The following is a 19,567-nucleotide window of genomic DNA, read 5'->3' as shown; positions in this document are numbered from 1 at the left end:
CCTCTTTCATTTTACAACTAATGCATAGAGAGGTGATATTATAGAAGAAATTAGGAAATGCATAGAAGTGAAAATAGCAAAACAAATGTCATGGTACCCATCACCCAGAGATCATTGTTACTAATTCTTTGCCTTGTCTTTCTAGACTATGTTGTGATCTATTGCTATAATGCATACTTCTCTTATAAACGGTATTTCTCAAAACAAATAATATTTCAAAGTTTGTTTTCTTAAAATGCCTGTATTGAGCATTTTGGAACATCAACTTATATACATTTAAAATATATTTATTCTTTTACATGTAGCTGTCCAGTTTTTCCAGCACCATTTATTGAAGAGACTGTCTTTTCTCCATTGTATAGTCTTGCCTCCTTTGTTGTAGATTAATTGACCATAGTTGTGTGGGTTTATTTCTGGGCTTTCTATCCTGTTCCATTGGTCTATATTTCTGTTTCTCTGTGCCAGTACCATACTGTTTTTTGGTTTTTTTTTAAATTTTATTTATTTACTTTTGGCTGCCTTGGGTCTTCCTTGCTGCACGTGGGCTTTATCTAGTTGAGGCGAGCGAGGGCTACTCTTCCTTGTGGTGCGCGGGCTTCTCATTGTGGTGGCTTCTCTTGCTGCAGAGCACAGGCTCTAGGCGCCCGGGCTCTAGGCGCCTGGGCTTCGGGAGTTGTGGCTCTCGGGCTTTGGAGCACAGGCTCAGTAGTTGTAGTGCACGGGCTTAGTTGCTCTGCGGCATGTGGGATCTTCCCGGACCAGGGCTCAAACCCATGTCCCCTGCATTGGCAGGCGGATTCTTAACCACTGCGCCACCAGGGAGGCCCCATACTGTTTTGATTACTGAGCTTTGTAGTATAGTCTGAGGTCAGAGAACCTGATTCCTCCAGCTCTGTTTTTTTTTCTCAAGATTGCTTTGGCTATTTGGGGTCTTTTGTGTCTCCATACAAATTTTAAAGTTATTTGTTATAGTTCTGTGAAAAATGCCACTGGTAATTTGATAGGGATTGCATTGAATCTGTAGGTTGCCTTGGGTAGTATAATCATTTTGACAATATTGATTCTTCTTAATAACCTAAATAGGAAAAGAATTTGAAAAAGAATATATATATATATATATATATATGTATAACTGAAACACTTTGCTGTATACCTGAAACCACTACAGCATTGTAAATCAACTATAGTCAAATATAAAATAAAAATTGCTTTTAAAAAGTATATTTAACCAGTACTGGTATAACATTGTTTTAGTACCATCATTTATTGAAATTCTCTCTTTCTGACCTGTGGTTAGAATATCTTACATACGTTTGCCATTATAAATTGCATTGTACTGAGTATCTTTGAACCTCCCACAATGCATTCCTGTGGGATTGTTTCTTTAGGATAAATTCCTAGAAATGGAATTCTGGTGTCTGATGCTCTGGGCCAGAGTGCCCCAGCACGTTGCTCTGCAGGAGAAGTTCAACATTGAGGGCTCACGTGGCCTCTCTGTGGCTCCTCACTCTGGAAGAGGGCAGGCGGGAGCACAGCGAGGTGGGGAGGGGCAAGGCCCTGGGAGCCAGACACACCTGTTCTGCATCCCTGCTCCGGGCTTCGGGGGAGCTAGGATCTTACTGACATTCAGTGTTCTCAACTGCAAAATATTTTCAATGAAGTGAGCTTCCTAAGCGTATTATTAGCATAGGTCCTGATGCTGAGTAAATGCCAGTTCTTGTTATATAATGCCCAGGGCCTCTGTAAAATAAGATTCTTATATATAAATAAGAAACATATAAATAAATGTGTGCATGTATATACATGCACATAAACATACACATCACATGCACATACGTATACATATATGTACTTGTACATAAAACACCTATGTACCTAAATATAAAATAAAACACCTACACAAAGTAAGGTCCATTGCCTCCCCTGAATAATGTGGAGGAGACAAGAATTTCTAAAAATGTTTGTCAGAGTGGGTGATTTATTGACAGGTGTTTAGAAATCTACAAGGTGAATTGAGAATTCAAAGCACAGTCAGAAATAAGGTGAAAACAGAGGGGGAGCAGGTGTCGTGTTAAAATACCATCACTTGTAGCCCCTGCCACTAAACTGCCACCTCCGCCCACAGCGCCCGTGTCTGTGGGTGTTGGTCTGGTGGATTTTCTGGCTTATTTAGTACCTCCTGATATAGTCCTGTCACATCCTCAATACCATGGACCCATGGGCTCCAGATTCTCGGCTGGTTGTGGATCCAGCGGTTTCAGCTAGAGCAATGCAGACCCCTTAATTAGCTGGGATTTGTAACCCAGTCAATGGTTCAGAAAGGACTGGTCCAAGCAAACTCTGCTGCCCCAGCCCACTCCCAGGAGGGGAACACATTTTAGGCTGTTTCTTTCCAGGAACACTTACTTTCAAAAATGCGTCCTCCATAGACCATAGACTGGCGGTTGCTGAGGGGGAGGGGGTGGGGGAGGGATGGAGTGGGAGTTTGGGATTAGCAGATGCAAGCTTTTATATATAGAATAGATCAACAGCAAGGTCCTACTGCATAGCTCAGGGAACAATATTCAATATCTTGTGATAAACCATAATGGAAAGAATATTAAAAAGGAATGTATATATACGTATCACTGAATCACTTTGCTGTACAGCAGAAATTAACACAACATTGTAAATCAACTCTACTTCAATTAAAAAAAATGATGCATCCTCTACTTTTCTTAGTTGTCCATTTTCTCTATGTTGAAGAGTGCTAATATATTGATTTTTTTAATTGAAGTAGAGTTGATTTACAATGTTTCAGGTGTACAGTAAAGTGATTCAGTTATACACACACATACACGTATATGTGTGTGTATATATATATATATATATATATATATATTCTTTTTCAGATTCTTTTCCATTTTAGGTTATTACAAGATACTGAATATAGTTCCCAGTGCTATGCGGTAGGTCCTTGTTGTAATATATTGATTTTTAAAAGTTCGTGCAACTCAGAAGGCCTTAAGCACTTATAAGACTGGACAATTAGGAGGAAAGGTCCTTAGGAGCTGCTGGCCATCGACAAGTGATTTGCTAACTTTGGGTTGGAAGCTGCCACCTCATTCAGTCCTTCTTGTTCTCACCTTCCAAGGAGGAAGATGAAGGCTCGTGCTCCGCCCCCTCCCGGGGGGCCCACCACCCCCAACGTGCACAGAGGACAGAGACCTTCCCGCGATGCGTCCCCCAGCCCCCCGCAGAACCTGCTCAGCAGGAAGGAGACGCTGGATGGCAGGGTGGTGGCCATGACCGTGGTGCTGCCTAGCGGGCTGGAGAAGAAGAGTGTGGTCAACGGGAGGTAAGGGCCTGGGCGCGGCAAGGAGGGCTCTGCCGTCCAGTTTGCAGATCCACCGAGACCTGAGGAGTGGGCGCATCCTCCCGCGTTGGGCTGGACCAGGGCCTTGGGGTGTAAATCTGGGCCTAGAGACAACCTGCAGTGTCGCAGGCGGCCCGGCTGCATGCCAGCTGGGCCACCACGCACACCCTCATCCTTAGGACTGCAGCTCACTCCTGTTAGAGGTGGGCTCAGAAGGAAGGGGGCTCTCAGGCCCATAAGCACCTCCGAGTAGGTGACCACCACCGCAGGTGGGGCCGGCATCCTTGGCCCTGAAGTTGCACAGCCCGGGGGCAGCCCCCCGAGTGACCATCCTCGGGTCCACTTACAGACTGACTCTCGGAAGTATGAGTACCGTCAGTTATCAATCTTCCGAATGGAAACAATGCAGGTTTAGATTAAGGAATAAAATCCGACCCGTGGAGTTGACACTGATGGGAATCAATTTCCAGACCCTCGATTCCCACCCGCACCCTCATTTGGAGCTGATCTGCCTGCGAAGGTACCTGTGGCCGAGCTCACATGCTGGTTCTTCTTCCCGTCCCTTCCCAGCCGTAAGAGGCAGGACGGAAGCACTGGTAATACTCCACTAAGCGTATGAAGGGTGTTATTACCGATAGAATTTCTAACTTGATGTTTGATACTTATCAAAATAGATCGTAATTACACTGTTTGAGCAATTCCACACTACTGTTAGTAGCTCAATCCATAATAAAAAGTTTTAACAAAATCACAGAAAACAATTCCATTTACATGTTTAGACATTTTATTGTGCAGAATATGATAGAGTGATCAATTATAAAAACATTCAAGCATAAAAATAGTTTTGTATAATTCTGAGGCAGGAGTGAATGGGAGTCATATTTCTAGGAAGCCAAGGAAGGTAAGAAATGATATGAAATATTTAAATCTTAAAAAAAGTTTGCTCGAGTCTTTTAAAAATGGATAATGGTGGAAATCACATCACTCTGCGTGTTTCTATTCTTGTGGGTACATTGAAAATAGTGATACAACAGTTTTATGTTAAAATCTTAGTATTCTGATTCTACCTGATATTACATCCTTGGCAACTATTAAATTTTATAAGGAAAATTCCAGGTGACAATTTACTGGCAAAGGGGTACATAAGTTTTAAAAATTATTTTATGGGCTGTGTGTACAAAAAGTTAAGGAATGTTTCTCCAGGCATTGATATGTACCTAGGATACAACATCTTCAACTCTAAAAGGGGTGCCAAGCAGCTTTCCAGAGTGTTCCCAGCAGGGTGCACCAGGGTGTGCTCCTCTGTGGGGCTTCTCCTTGTGGCCACCACCCCACCAGCAGAAGGCCCTGGACCCCAAAGTTAGGACTTACCGTGATCCCTGTGGCCTAGCGCCCACAGAAGGCAGTAGCTCCTGTGGGCAGGGTTCACGCAAGAGATATTCAGGTTTCTAAAGTGTCTTTGTTCTAAATACGCTTTTCCCACTTAACTTTAACTCGAGAAGCAGGCCATATTAGCATAGGTTTACAAACTACTTTAATAGACGAGTGTAATTTTATTAGTGACTGTATTACAGTTGACTCACCATTCTTATATTTTTGGCCCAATTTCTAGTTACATTTATAAATAAACACTTTAGTGAAGTGCGATTAACATATAAAAACTGTCCATATTTCATGTGTACAGCTTGAGTTTGTGGCTAAGTATACACCTGTGAAACCATGGCTTCTTTGTCTAGTTACATATCTTTTAAGAAAATGGACTCATGGGTCGTGTCTTAAATAATACACAGGTCCGATGTTACCAGTGCATGAGGAGAGATAGAATGCCCACTTGTAAATTAAAAATATTATTTTGAAAAATGTTTTCAAACTGAACACATTCTTTCAATTTTAATTTTCTTTTTCTTTCAGAGTAGAAGTTATCACTGTGCCATTTTGCAATGCGGCTGTGAGAATAGGTTCAGCTGTAGGGATTAAGTATTAAAATACTCTTCTCTTTTCTAAGAGGTAAATACTCATCCCTTCCCCAGGGGTTTCCCGCAGCAACCTGTGGGCTCCCTTAGCGGCTTGCAACTTGCTGACGCTGCAGCTTCTTACTCTGGGAATTGGTTTTATGTGTCCTGCTCTTCAATAATACAAGAGTGGGCCCAAGTCACATTCCTGACCCTTGCTGAAACCAGATCTACTAATCGTTTATCAGTGTGGTTTCTCTCTTCCATTGTATCAGAGAACATGTCCACCTTTCCGCAGGATAAGCAAGTCGTTTATAATTTACAGTCAGCACCTTAACTACCTTTCCAAACATGAAAGATTCTCACAAGGAAAACGCGTTAGTACTTGGAGTCTGATGATTCCATTCTGCATATGACAGTGATTTTTCTTTCTCTCTTGTTTTAAAGTTTCCTTTGGATTTAGAAACGTAAGTAAAAGTCTCCGTATGTTCTTAGATGAGACATGGGAACGGGTGTTCTGGAACTTTCTTAAGGAAGAAGCTCTGGTGCCCTTTTAGGAAGGGTGCTACCCGCACTGCTCAGGGCCACTGCCAGGAGACCGCTGGTCCCATCACTCTAACCGGGGGACAAGTAAAGAGAAGGGCTTTGAAGAGAAAATGCCCTTTGCCAAAAGGGAGCTTCATCAATGGTGTCAAGCAATTGAGATTTGGGTCCGTGTCGTTCTGATGTGGTAAATTAACTCACGTCCAGTTGGCATGCGAGCCCGAGGGGCCCAGGACAGGAGAAGGCAAGCATTTCCCTCGCAGGAGAGAGGAAATCTCTCTCAGTGTTCAGTCCTGCCTCTGTGGGCGGTCAGACCCCATTCATAATAGCCAAGTTTACAACCGTGCATGGATTTGCAGGTTCCCGGCCTTGTAAAACAGCACAGGACTCCCATGGCACAGGTATCGTCCTCCGAATCCCTTCTGGAGAGAGCTCACCTGTTCCGAGATGGGGGGGGGAGGGGTGAGCGAGCCCAACCCTGGTCTGTCCTCTATCCCCTGCCCATCAAGGTGCTGGCCACGCTCCCTACAGAGAAAGCAGGTGTGTGGTTGGCTTGCAGCTTCAGCAAGGCACCGTGGCCTGAACCCTGCTCCCTGTGAGCTCGTGGCTCCGGGGCCTGAAGGCAGCTGGTTCTTCTCCAGCACCAGTGTGTGAAGGGGGTGAAGCTGGAAAGGGCAGTTTTGATGCTGGGGATGCTGCCAGAAGAGGACCATTCTCCAAATAATAGGCTTGGTTTAACTTGATTTACATTTTCACTTAAAGGATACTGTTTTTTAAAAGACTTTATTTTTCAGAGCAGTTTTAAGTTCACAGCAAAATTGAGAGGAAAGCAGCAATATTTCCCACATACCCCCTGCCCCTATATACACCCAACCTGCCCCGTTATCCACATCCCCCGCCAGAGTGGTACCTCTGTTCTAATTGATGAACCTACACTGACACGTCATCATCACCCAAAGTCCATGGCTTACATCAGGGTTCAGTCACGGTGTTTTACATTCCCTGGGTCTGGACAGATGTATCATGACACGTATCCACCATTCTGGTATCATGCAGAGTATTTCCACTGCCTTAAAAATCCCTTAATTTTCATCAGCAGCCTCCAGTTACTAAGTTTCTTTATAAGAATCTTTCCTGTGAGGAAATAGCCTGGTTAAGGGGCAGACCATAGATTATCAACTCCTTGCTTATCCTGTGAAAAGGTGCTGTTACGGTTTTGGATTTGGTGCTAAACCCATCCTCCCGAGAGGCAGTCTCCTTTTGTGGGATCCCGATAGACTAAAAAAAATGAAAATGATCATTTCTTCATTGAGCAAAATACATATTGAACACTTAGCTTTCATGAGACACTGGGAGGAGGACATCCCAGCAAACAGAAGGAAATAAATAGCATTCGCAAAAGGACCAGTTTGTTCAAGAAGGCGGAAGTGTACTGCTGCTGGAACCCGTATTGAGAAGGGGAGATGCGCGGCCTGGACACGAGGGCTGGCCGGGTCCCAGCGTGTATCCTGGAAGCCATCCTATGGCTCCACTTGCCGCTGACAAGACTGCACGTGCCTCTGGGGATGCAAGGTTCCACCCCAGCACTAGGCAAGTCAGGAGAAAGCTGGTGCATCTGAACGTTCATTTAACTCACACACAGTGAACAATAGTTCTACATTAAAGGTAGCGTGCAAACTTTACGTGCGTTTTAAAAATAAGCACTGACAGGGAACTTTAAAGCTATCCAGGCTGTGTTCCAGGTCCCCCAGGGGGCTGGTTGACTTACCTGCCAAGTGAGGAGCACACAGAAAAGCCTGCTCCCGTATGACCTGGACACAGGAGGCTCTAGATTCTCAAGTCAGATGACCTCCAAGACAGGGGTCAAAGATGCTGAGGTTGGACTTAGGGACAAGATAGGGGTCAAAGATGCTGAGGTTGGACTTAGGGAAAACACACGTTTCTGTGGTCAGAACCTAACCAGAAGGCACCGCCTTTTGAGATGGCCCGTCCACACCTGTCCAGACAGCCGCTCACGACATCCCATGCAGCGAGGATAACTGTCAAGCTCCAGCCTCTGAAATCCCTCTCCCCAGGTCAGGGTGTTCCAACTAGCAGTGTGTTTTAAACAGTTTTACAAGTCGAACGCCTTTGGAGAAGGCGTGTCCCTCCAATCGGCATAACTCCCTCTCTCCCTGGTCACATACTCAGACCCCCTGCAGGCTGGGGCAGCTGCGTGGCCCCGGTGACATTTCGGTTTTGTGAGGATGTGACCAACTCTCTGATTTGGTGCCGTCATCCCGATGACCGGGCTTCTGACGTGTGCCTGAGACGCAGGCACCCCTGGTCATTTTGCTGCGGCCTGTTCCCCCGTGCCTCGTTGATGGGCTCGGGACCTAAGCGGCCATAAGACTGGATTTTTGCCCGTGACCCTGGCCTCAAACCCAGAGCCCAGCCTCTGGGCAATAGACCCACTCTGGGCAGGCCCTGCTAGCATCTTGCCATGTCCCGCTTCTGTGTTACCAGGTGAAGCTGCCAGACTGGACTTGCTCTGACTCTGTAGCACCAGAGTCTGCCTTACCCAGGGCTCAGGCCACCTGCTGGCCTCGATCCCGCACGAGAAACTAGGCCCATTCAACCAGTCTATGATTTGACAGTGCACGCAGATTGTTTTAACGTTATATCTGGAAGTAGCGACCTTAACGTGATTTGTACACTTGACACCGTGGCACCTTTTAATCCAATCATTGCTAGGTACTGAATGCTCATTTCATGAGTACCGAGGGTGCAGTAGTTTTTCAGTGTGGCCCCAGACCAAGAGCCGCCGCATCACCTGGGAACTTCTGAGAAATGCAAATTTCCTGCCCAGACCTAGTGAATCAGAAACCCCGGGGTGGGACCAGCGATCTGGGCTTGAACACGCTTGAACTTTCAGAACACGTGTTAGACTTTGAGAACCCCTGCTGCCGTGTGTGCCATGGCTCTGCCAGACGTCAGCGTATCCGGGTGAGCTCGGGATCCCCGAGAGTGAGCCCAGGGTCTCGCCGGCATGACGGCAGCAAGCGGGAGTTGTAGGTGAGTGTAAGCATCTCAGTGAGCCCCAGCAGCCTGACCAAGCCAAGCTTTGTGATTTAGATGGAAGCGCCCTCCCTTGGAGAAGGAAGAGGTCCATCCGTCAGCCCTGCCGGACGGAAACGGGACTTGGCCTCTCTGACTCCCATGTGGTCCCCAAACAACCTGGTCCCCACGTGCCCTCTGCATTTGGGGAGCGCAGGATTGGCATGGGCTGTTCCTCGACCTGTCCAGCGCTCTGCCAGGATTTCAAAAAGAACCACACCTGAAAGAAGACCAGGTTCTTCTTATTGAAACCACCGACTCATGCAAACCAGTTTTTGGAAATCTCCACATATTTGTAAAGTAATATTTTTTAAAGAGAGAGCTAGAAAAATTCTACTCACTTTCTAAATTTAAAAATAAATTTAATAACTTAAAAATAACTTAAGAGGAGGGAAATCCCTTTTTCTGCTGTAAGAATAGTGTTTTGTTTAGATTTAAACCCAAGTTATCTTTCTCTTTAAGTTTGAAGTATCATTATAACGTAATCGATAAATATCCAAAGTGAAGGATAAAATTTGAAATTATTCCCATCTGTTTTCTTTGTGCTCTTGATGTCAAGTACTGCAGAAGTAATACCGAAGTTGCTTGGGATGGGCAGAAATTACCTGTAGATATGTTCAGTATTGAATTTTTGAATGTGTAATGCTCAAGGAAGGCTGCAATCTGCATGTTCTTTTAATCACCCTTAAAAATGTGAAATCTTTCTGATAGACCAAATGAGAATTAGAGCTATATTTTATTTTCTTTGAATCCCCACAGCTGGGCACACAGTAGGACCTAATGTCTAAGTGAATGGGTGAATGAGTGAGCAAAAGAAGCTTAGATACTGTATAAAAGACTTTTTTGCGCCTAAAAAACAAACAAACAAATGCCGAAGAATAAATTTCATCCTTACATTGGGAGCACTTAAGATTCTTTCAGGGAACAGAGATTAAAAAGTTGGAACAAGGGCTTCCCTGGTGGCGCAGTGGTTGAGAGTCCGCCTGCTGGTGCAGGGGACACGGGTTCGTGCCCCAGTCCGGGAAGATCCCACATGCCGTGGTCCTGTAAGCCATGGCCGCTGAGCCTGTGCATCCGGAGCCTGTGCTCCGCAACGGGAGAGGCCACAGCAGTGAGAGGCCCGTGTACTGCAGAAAAAAAAAAAAAAAAAAGTTGGAACGAAAAGGATATTTGAGGAGCAATGGAGAGAAACCCCAAAGATCAGTGTCATTGCCCACCCACCACCCCTGTTACTGTGGTTTGGGGTAACCAGTCCTCTTTGTTACTACCTTTTACTCTTCCCTTGAACTTGGGATTACAGAGAGGGAGGCAGAGACCCTGATAATGGTGTCTGTCTTTGTCTTAGTTCAGGCGGTCTTAAAAATGCCACAGACGGGGCAGCCTGAACACAGACATTTACTCCCCACCATCTGGAGGCTGGAAGCCCAAGGTCAAGGTGACGGCAGGTGATTTCATGCTGAGACCTCTTCCTGGTCCTAGGCGGCCACTGTCCTGCTCTGTGCTCACACGACCTCCTCTTGGTGGGGTTACAGGGAGAGCGAGCTCTCTGTGTCCCTTCTTCTGAGGACACAAATCCCATCAGATTAGCGCCCACCCTTATGACCTCATTTAACCCTAATTGCGTCCTTGGAGGCCCCATGTCCAGATACGGTCACACTGGGAGTTGGGGGATCAGTGTGAATGTGGGGGGAGATGATTTGTCCACAGCATCATTCATACAGGGGGACCACTGAGACCAGAGGGCGTGCTTGGGGTCCTTAGCGATGATGGTGTCGTCAGTTTCTTTAATCCACCTGAGTCTTTCTCGACACTCTGAGAGTGTCTGATTGCCTAGTGTTCTTCTTTGTAAGAAACTCTATGGGGCAATCCCCTGAGGGTGCTGCTTTAAAGGAGTATATCTTGCTACCTGCTGAGAGCCGGATGGAGTCCAGCCACATCCCGGCAGAGATGCTCTGCCCTGAGCCAGGGAAAACGTCTCATCACACACAACCGCAAATAGCAAAGACAGGATCCAATTCACTCGTTTATTCAGCAAACACTTCTCACTCACCATGTGCCTGGCGCTGTGCTCAGTGACTTAGGGGTGACTTAAGACTCACTGGTGGATGGACAATCCTTTCATCCTCACCGAGGAGGAAACCGGGGCAGAGCGGCAGGTCTGAGCAGTGGTGAGGGTGGCCCTAGGATGCCTCTGGAGTCCCTTCATTAAACCAGCTTCGGGGGGAAAGATGCCCGACCCCTCATCAAAGGGCCAGCGGATCAGAGGCGGTGCTGGTACTCCTGTGGGCAGGTGGGAGTCACCTGGGGAGTCCGGCTCAGGAGGTAATGAGAGTGTGCAGGGATAACCAGGCAGCCACCTTCAGTCTCCGGAAAGTCCTCTCCTGTGTGGCCCCGGGACCTGCTGAGGCCCTGTGGAGGGCACGCAGGGATGCCTGGCTAGAAGTTCTCATCCTCTGCAGGCTGAGGTCCGGTGAATCCAAACCCCCGGGGACCAGACAGCAGCTCGGTTCCTCCATGACTGCCATCGGGTGCTGCCACGGTGCTGTGGTTTCCTCTTCCTTCTGGGTGACTTTTTCCAGTAGCATCAAAGACAGAACTGGCTGGCTGTTTTGGAGTTTGGTGACTTAAAATGCCAGCCAATAGCCACTTCCATGGTGCGATGGAAGTGGCAGAGAAGCCGGCCAACTCTCACCCCGTTTTCTGAGGACACCGTCCAGAAATGCTTGTGCTGGAAAGTAGTTCCTCAGATCATGCTTTAAATGGGCCTGGGGAGGAATCACTCGAGTGGGAGGCCCTGCAGGAAACGCGAGATGAGCTCATGCTTCTGGACCCAGGTCCTCACGTTAGGCCTTGTGCTGTGTATCCAGCTTCTTAGATGCGGCCCAGGTCAGTCTGCATTAGGATACGGTGTCTGTCACTCTCTGTAGCCACAGAGAGAGGCCTGCAGAACAGACAGCTCTCAAAGCCTGAGTTCTCCTCATCTCCTGAACCTCCTTGCTCTCCTGCAGAAACCCTCTGTCCTGGCTTGGGTTCCAGCCCCGGGAAGAGATGCTGTCCCCTTGGCTGAAGCGGTAATGGCCTCTGTGCCCTTTGAACAATTTAAGCACATACCATGACGGGTATGGTGTTGAGTTTTATTATCATGGTCTTACAGTGGTTTGGTTTTTTTTGTGCTTCCCCCTTCCCCAGATGGTCAATTTGAGGAAATAGGCCTCCAGCATCATAGAATTTTCTGCTTGGGAATTGCTTCCCTTCCCTACTCCCACCAAACATTTTGTTGAGAAACGCTTCCACCCGCAAGTGTTGAAAACGTCACTGCAGCTTCATCATTAAAGAGCTTTCGGTGGGCAGAGCCGAGTCCTACGTTAGGGTCACAGAAGAGTGAGGGCAGCAGGGTGGGTGCCGATCGGCCAGTTGTGGAGGAGATCCACTCGATACATAGGGTAGATTCTTAATCCGGACGGGAACCAAGTACAGTTCTTTATCCGGACGGGAACCAAGTGCTACATCACTCGTCGGCGAGTCCACGCGAGAATAAGTCCCAGCTTCTGTTAATGGCAAGGAGAGTTTATTCTCTGTGATGCAGGAAAACCCCTCCAGCCCGAGCTGGCCTGCTCCCTTGCAGAAGGTCAGATGTGATGTTTCAAACATGTTACCAAGGGCTTCCCTGGTGGCGCAGTGGTTGAGAGTCCGCCTGCCGATGCAGGGGACACGGGTTCGTGCCCCGGTCCGGGAAGATCCCACATGCCGCGGAGCAGCTGGGCCCGTGAGCCATGGCCGCTGAGCCTGCGCATCCGGAGCCTGTGCTCCGCAACGGGAGAGGCCACAAAAGTGAGAGGCCCGTGTACAGAAAAAAAAAAAAAAAAAACCCAAAAAAAACATGTTACCAATTATTGAATTAGAAGAACAGAAGGTTACATCACTAGCTTTGGTGTCCTTTGTGGTCTACATTCTAGGATTAATTCAAATCTTTGTTGGAGAATTTATCCTTTTTGGTTTACTTGGTGGCAGTAGACTGTGGGTGGAGATAAGAGAGGGGAAGTGACAGTCAACATCGTATGGGACCAGGGTCCCAACCCCAGCTCCACCCCCTCATGGGAACTGGGGGATAACGGTCCCCACCCCCCAGGCTTGGTGAGGGTAAGTGGGAACAGTGTGACCTGCACAGAATGGCTCTGGGCCATGGAGGAAACATAGTACGTGGTAACAAGTAGCAGGTCGTTATTTTAGCATCGTTAGAAGTCTGTTTTCTGTGCTGAGGCTTTTCCATGGAGTTTCGTGTCTTGGAGTCTTTGGTGATGTTGCTTGCCTGTTCTGACGCATTATGCGTGTCGTTGAGAGAAAGATGATTTTTATCCTGGAGCCGAGGGAATCAGAGCTGACAGCGTCATTAGCCTGCACGCCCACCAGCGTGGCCCACGTGAAGGTTAGCGCTGCCCTGTCCCCACCGCGTGTCCTTTCAGAGTCCCCAGGAGCCAGGGGGGTGATGAGCCTCCTAAACGTCCCAGGTGATTCCAGGGTCCCCTGGTTAAGACATAGGCTGTTACCTAATTACTTCCTGGATATCGGGTGGGAGGAAGTATTGTCATGGAGATGGCTGGGAAATGTTCTGTATCCACTAGAATATTATTGATATTTTTAACAAGTGAATGGGAAATAGGGTACTTTGCAGCTTTGCCTGTGGTTTCACAGTTCAGTGTCAGGGCCCCCGCAGCTCACAGCCCTCAAGGTGAGTGATGACCGAATGGTGGGCAGAAGCTGGCACCTGTGCCTTTACAGGTGCACCATGAGTCCCAGGTCTACACACCCCTGAGTGCCAGACACCTGGAAAGCATCACTATGACCTGAAATTATTGCCGTGCCAGTTCCTGATTAAGAAGTAGATCACAGGAGAGGACCTACGCTTTCGTGAGGTGTTTATGCCGCACTGCTCAGGAAATGTGTAGGAAAAGAGAGGTCAGCTTGAAATATACAAACTTCCACCAGGTGAATATAAATGATGGAAATGAGATTATTTCATTCTTTGGGACAAGCTGAGTTGTTATTTGGCTCCCTTAGTAAATAATGATCTGTGATGGGAGACATTATAAAAATTATTAAAAATTTTAAAATTTAGAAATTATAAAAATTCAAATAAGGTAATTTTCTTCATTTTTGGTCTTTAAAAAGCATACTTTTTAGCTAAAAAGAAAGCTATTGTCTTCAACTTAAAATTTCAGTGTTTAAGATACACTATATTTGTGAATAACTGAAAATTTAATGCCTTATGCCCATACGTTAATATCATTTGTGCTGACCTTATAGGATTCAGGTCAACATATCCATGGGTTTAACTAGAAATGTAACTATTTTCCCAGCTATTCTGATTCTGATGGTACTTTCAGTAGTGTTGTTTATTAGTATTGAAAGTGTTAAGATATCACTGTGCAGTCATGCTTGAGGAATTAACGAGAAGCTGTTTTCTTTCTTCGGTCGGCCAATTTGCTTATTCACCCACTGGTTCATTTGTCTTAACCCACTCAGCTAGCAGAAGATGCAAACATTCCCCATGACCGTGATTTGTTTCTCTCTTTCAGCCACGCGATGATGGACCTACTGGTTGAACTTTGCCTTCAGAACCACCTGAACCCGTCCAACCATGCCTTGGAGATCCGGTCTTCAGAAACTCAACAGCCTTTGAATTTTAAGCCAAATACTTTGGTTGGGACCCTGAATGCGCATACCGTATTTCTGAAAGAAAAAGTTCCTGAAGCGAAGGTTAAGGCTGGCCCCGCTAAGGTGCCTGAGGTCAGTAGCACGAGGGACCCTTTGTCATATAAGGCCATATGCAGTTCCCTGTGACCCAGGGTGCTGGAGCTGCTGAGGAGAGGCCGGCGGAGCCCCTGCTGTATAAGCAACGCACGCTGTGGTTGAGGTTTCCACTTGCGTGGTGGGCTAAGTTAGACCCTAAACTGAGTTTACTTTAGGAGACCGAAGTTCACGCATTGAATAATGTTTGTTGTGTAGCATTTCTCCTTTCCATACCAGAGAAGAGGAGCCAGTCTAGAGCAGAACTATCCACCAGAACTTTCTGCAAAGGTGGAAATGGTCTATAATTCTGCCCTCGGCAAGGTGACAGCCACTGATGACATGTCGCTGCTGAGCATGCGAAATGCAGCTAGTGTGATCGAAAAACAACTTTTCATTTCTTAATTTTCATTGAAATAACCACAGGTAGCCAATGTCTACCCTCTTGGCCTAGTCCTAAAGGTTCTAGCTGAGTTCTGGAGGCCTTCCTGTCCACGGCAGAGGTTGGAATATGTAGACGATGTAAACAGCTTCCTAGAGAGAGGAAACAGAAAGGGGTTCCCTTTTGAAATACTAAAGTCAGAAGTACTCATTGCAATTTGGATAATATTTTATGCATAGATTCCAGGCTTTTGAGTATTGATTAAAGGTAACTCCAGCTGCTTATTGTAATTTTTTTTTTTGCGGTACACAGGCCTCTCACTGTTGTGGCCTCTCCCGTTGCGGAGCACAGGTCCAGACGTGCAGGCTCAGTGGCCATGGCTCACGGGCCTAGCCACTGTGCGGCATGTGGGATCTTCCCGGAGCGGGGCACGAACCCGTGTCCCCTGCATCGGCAGGCGGACTCTCAACCCCTGCGCCACCAGGGAAGCCCTATTGTACTTTTTAATAAGGCTTTGCTGTGGATCTTTCCTCTCCAGTTGAAAGCAATGCTATTTCATTCTTTTAGATTATTGTAATACCTACTAAATTTCCCTACTTTTTTTCTTTTCCCGTTGCGGAGCACCGGCTCCGGACGCGCAGGCCCAGCGGCCATGGCTTACGGGCCCAGCCACTCCGCGGCATGTGGGATCCTCCCGGACTGGGGCACGAACCCGCGTCCCCTGCATCGGCAGGCAGACTCCCAACCACTGCGCCACCAGGGAAGCCCTAAATTTCCCTATTTTTAAACATGGTAATTTGGCCAACAGGTCATGTCCTCTAGGTTTGGGTGGTTAATAACTTTTAATTGGTGGTATCTATACTTTGAGTTTTCCCTAATTCTTCAATTAAAATCACTGTTTAAGGAAATAAACCCTTTTTATATTTATATTCTGTGGCTTTTCTTGCCGTCTTGAACCCCAGCTGCAAATCCCAGGGGCAGGTGAGCCCAAGTGTATATATGACTCCAGTTTAAGAAGCATGGAAAAAGATCCATGATTCCATTTTTCCTCCTAAAATTCATCAAACCCTGACACTCAGACTGGAAAGGGGTGAGATAAATCTCAGTCCGTTTTTTTTTATTCAATACACATTTACTGTGTCCACTCCCCAGGATCTTAGAACAATGTGGGTGATCAGTAAAGACAAAACAGAAGTTGACTGCATGAAACTTCAGCCTATTACGTTTTTGACGGGTCACTTTATCTGTAGACATGTATAATCAGCTTTAGTCAAATTGATTTTTTTTCTGATTATGATGTCTATTATTATATGCCTATTATATTTGTATGTCTAGTGTATGTTATATTTTTCTAGCTTAAAATACATATGTGTGTAGTGTATATGTGTCAATATTCATATAAATATATGATACTAGATATTAATCTATTTATGTGGGTATTTTGTCTTCTTAAACAAAAATTTGATGTCTTGTTTTCTGAGGGTTTTTTTTTCTTCCTTTAAATTGGATTGTTCACAAGAATTCCAAACCACTTCCCTTTAAGAAACGTATTCGTGCCTTGCATTCAGGTCTGTTTAGAATCCTTGAAAGACAGTGTGTATATTAGATTCCAAATTGAGACCCTCACTGCTGTCCATTTCCCCATGTTGGTAGCAGTTTGTTCATTAGCAAAAGAGATTGGAAGGTAAATTCATTTTTCCAGGCATTTGCTATTCCTATTCAGTGTGCCCTTTCCCCCATGACCCACTGAATTTTGGAAGAAAGACCCGGTCCACACAAAATCATGCCCTGCTCCATTCTAGTATAAACACAGCTGTGCAAAGATGCGCTCACGGAATTCTGCCTGCCGTGTTTTCCAGAAGACGGTGCGCCTGGTGGTGAACTACCTGCGCACACAGAAGGCGGTGGTGCGCGTGAGCCCCGAGGTTCCCCTGCAGAGCATCCTCCCAGTCATCTGCGCCAAGTGCGACGTCAGCCCGGAGCACGTGGTGCTCCTCAGGGACAACGTGGCTGGTGAGGAGCTGGAGCTCTCCAAGTCCCTGAACGAGCTGGGGATAAAGGAGCTCTACGCCTGGGACAACAAGAGAGGTGAGGCCACCCAGCGTCTCAGACGCGGCGCTGCTGGCTCTCCGCGCATGCGTCGTAGCACAGAGCGATGGGGATGGGCGTTTGCAGGCTTCTCCAATTTTGTCCAAACCAGAACGGGAGTGGGCGGGAAATACAATACATGGATTGTAGTTATACCTCTTTCCCCAGTCGTGAGCATGCTCGTTACCCCTTGTCTCCCGTGAGCTTCCATGAGATACGTAAAAAGGGGAAAGGTGAGAATACTGGCGCTTCTGCTCTAAAAGAACTTCTCAGAAGCCACGTGTGAACCGTATTCTCCTGGATTTCCTTTTCAGTTGCCATTAAATACTCCCAGGTCTCAAACGTTGCTCCTAATCGAAACCAGTGAGAGAATGCAGTGAGCTGTTCCCTAAACCTGCCCAAATGCAGTTCAGTCCCTGGAGACAACACGTGCTGCTTCCCCTCTATCCTTCTCCTCCCGTGAAGGTGGTATCAGCCTGAGATCACAGTTAGTAAGAGGCTCTGGCTTGAGTGACACCTCGAGGCCAATGTTGGTACAAAGACTGTTGTGTAAGCAGATTTCCCTGATTGACACAGGGGCTGACTGTATTTGAACAACTGTGAGACCAAAATATATATATATATATATATATATAGTTAATATTCCTTGACTTTAGAATTATTAAAATGGACTTCACAAAAGTGTCTATTTTAATGAGCTCATTTGATATCCGTTGGCTTTTATTTCACAAATATTGACAAGGTTGGGCTTTTAAAATACACACATATTCAAGTTTTCATGTCTTTCTACAGTTTTTAAAAAATTTTTCCCAATTAAAAAAGTCTGTATTTTCTTATTACCAAACTGTAGTGGTCACAGGGGAACCTCCCCTTCCCCCAGATCTCCTCCTGAAGGTTCTGGACCCTGGGTCTCATTTGACAGTCAAGGAAGGGTTTTAGCTAGTCATGTACAAGAACATAGACTATTTATTCCTTCCAAAAACAGTGCTCTGGCATTTGAGAGTAATGCATCTTGTGTTTTATCCGGTATGTTTTTAAAACACAGAGAAGATGATTCTCAACACCTGCTGCACGGGCCTGGGTGTTGCCGGTGTGTCTGTCTCGTTATATCGGCCCTATTTAAATTTGGTTTCTGGGAATCTTTGGAAACAGAGCTTTCATTTGGAAAGACAGAAAAAGAGAAGGACAGACAAAAGAAAAATTGCTCCACATTTAAGCACGTGAAAGGAAAAGTCTTCTGCAAACGAGTATTTCTGCTATGTGCTCATCAATCGGAATATCTTGAAAGGTAGCTGTAGAATCTAATACCTGGGAAAAGCGTATGAAACCAGCCTCTGCATTAAGGAGTGCGCCCAGCAAGCCCGTGGGGGGTCTTCTGGGCACACGGGTGAGGCGGAGAGAGCGGAAACTGCCCTAAGTCTGGACCTCCCTCTTCTGACCCCGGCGCAGGGCAGGGCAGGCTGTTGCACGCGGAGAAATAACTGTCCCCCAGCCCCTGAGTCCTCCTCTGCACTGCCTCGGGCACCCTCCTGGGGACCCTCATTCTGGGACCCCAGCAGCCTCCCCAGACAAATAAAGGAGCATCACCTGGCATGACGAGGATGTGCCCTGCCTGTGGCCAACATCCTTTTCGTCTGGACAATAATGTGCCATGTGGGCTGTGAAATATTTGATTGTCATCCTTGCCAAACGCCTCCATCCCATCCTACTGACAGTCAGACATTTGAGTAGAGAAGAGAACATTTCTGTCCGTGAGGAGCTCTCTTCTTTGCCCCTCTTGGGTTGCGCCCCCTCCCAGCTGGCAGCTGCTTGGGGAAGGGTAAAGGCCACGGGCAGGAGATGTGTTGTAGGCAGAGGCCCGCCCTGTTCTGGAATTCCTGGCGGCGGCAGCTTGAGAAAGCGGAAGGCTTTGCTGCCACCTGCTTCCAGGATGGCGCTTAGCAGCCAGACAGCTGCGGGCTTCTAGGGGATCCAGGCCAGGGATGCAGGCCTGCTTTGCACTTGGCCTTCTGCGGGGCACAGCAGCCTCAGTCCAGGCTGACACAGGGACCAAGGCCTTGTCAGGTGCTGCCGTGGGTCAAGAAGCCTGTCTTCACTCTCTGTTGCCTACCTTTTCCAGTTCTTCTGACCAAAACACAGTCGGAGCCTTCCCTGAGCTGCCGAGGTACAGTGAGCCCAGCGCTGCCCCGCCAGCTGCACCTTGCATGGCTCTGGGCTAGGACGATGCACGGGGTGACCTGAGGGGATGCAGGGCAGCACCTCTGGCGGCGTCTGGCCAGGCTGAACTGAGGTTGTGGCTTGGTTTCTTGACTCCCTGGCTGACTAAGAGAAGAACGTCCCTTGGGCAAGGGTTCGTTGTGTGGT

At 47.0% G+C, this 19,567-nt stretch overlaps 1 protein-coding gene across 2 annotated transcripts in view; it reads left to right on the top strand.

Annotated features, from left to right (window-relative positions):
* Positions 1-19,567, top strand: part of COBL (cordon-bleu WH2 repeat protein) — a 259,101-nt gene that overhangs the window by 82,685 nt on the left and 156,849 nt on the right. For both annotated transcript variants that reach the window (XM_082846931.1, XM_082846930.1), the window contains exons 2-4: positions 3,134-3,337; positions 14,523-14,733; positions 16,975-17,203. In XM_082846931.1, the coding sequence (XP_082703057.1) occupies positions 3,134-3,337; positions 14,523-14,733; positions 16,975-17,203 (644 nt within the window). The remainder of the gene's footprint in view (positions 1-3,133; positions 3,338-14,522; positions 14,734-16,974; positions 17,204-19,567) is intronic.

This window comes from Leucopleurus acutus (genome assembly GCF_964270905.1).
Source record: "Leucopleurus acutus genome assembly, chromosome: 9".
Classification (NCBI taxonomy): domain Eukaryota; kingdom Metazoa; phylum Chordata; class Mammalia; order Artiodactyla; family Delphinidae; genus Leucopleurus; species Leucopleurus acutus.
Note: the sequence above shows the minus strand (reverse complement) of the source record. Positions and strands in the feature narration are given on the sequence as shown.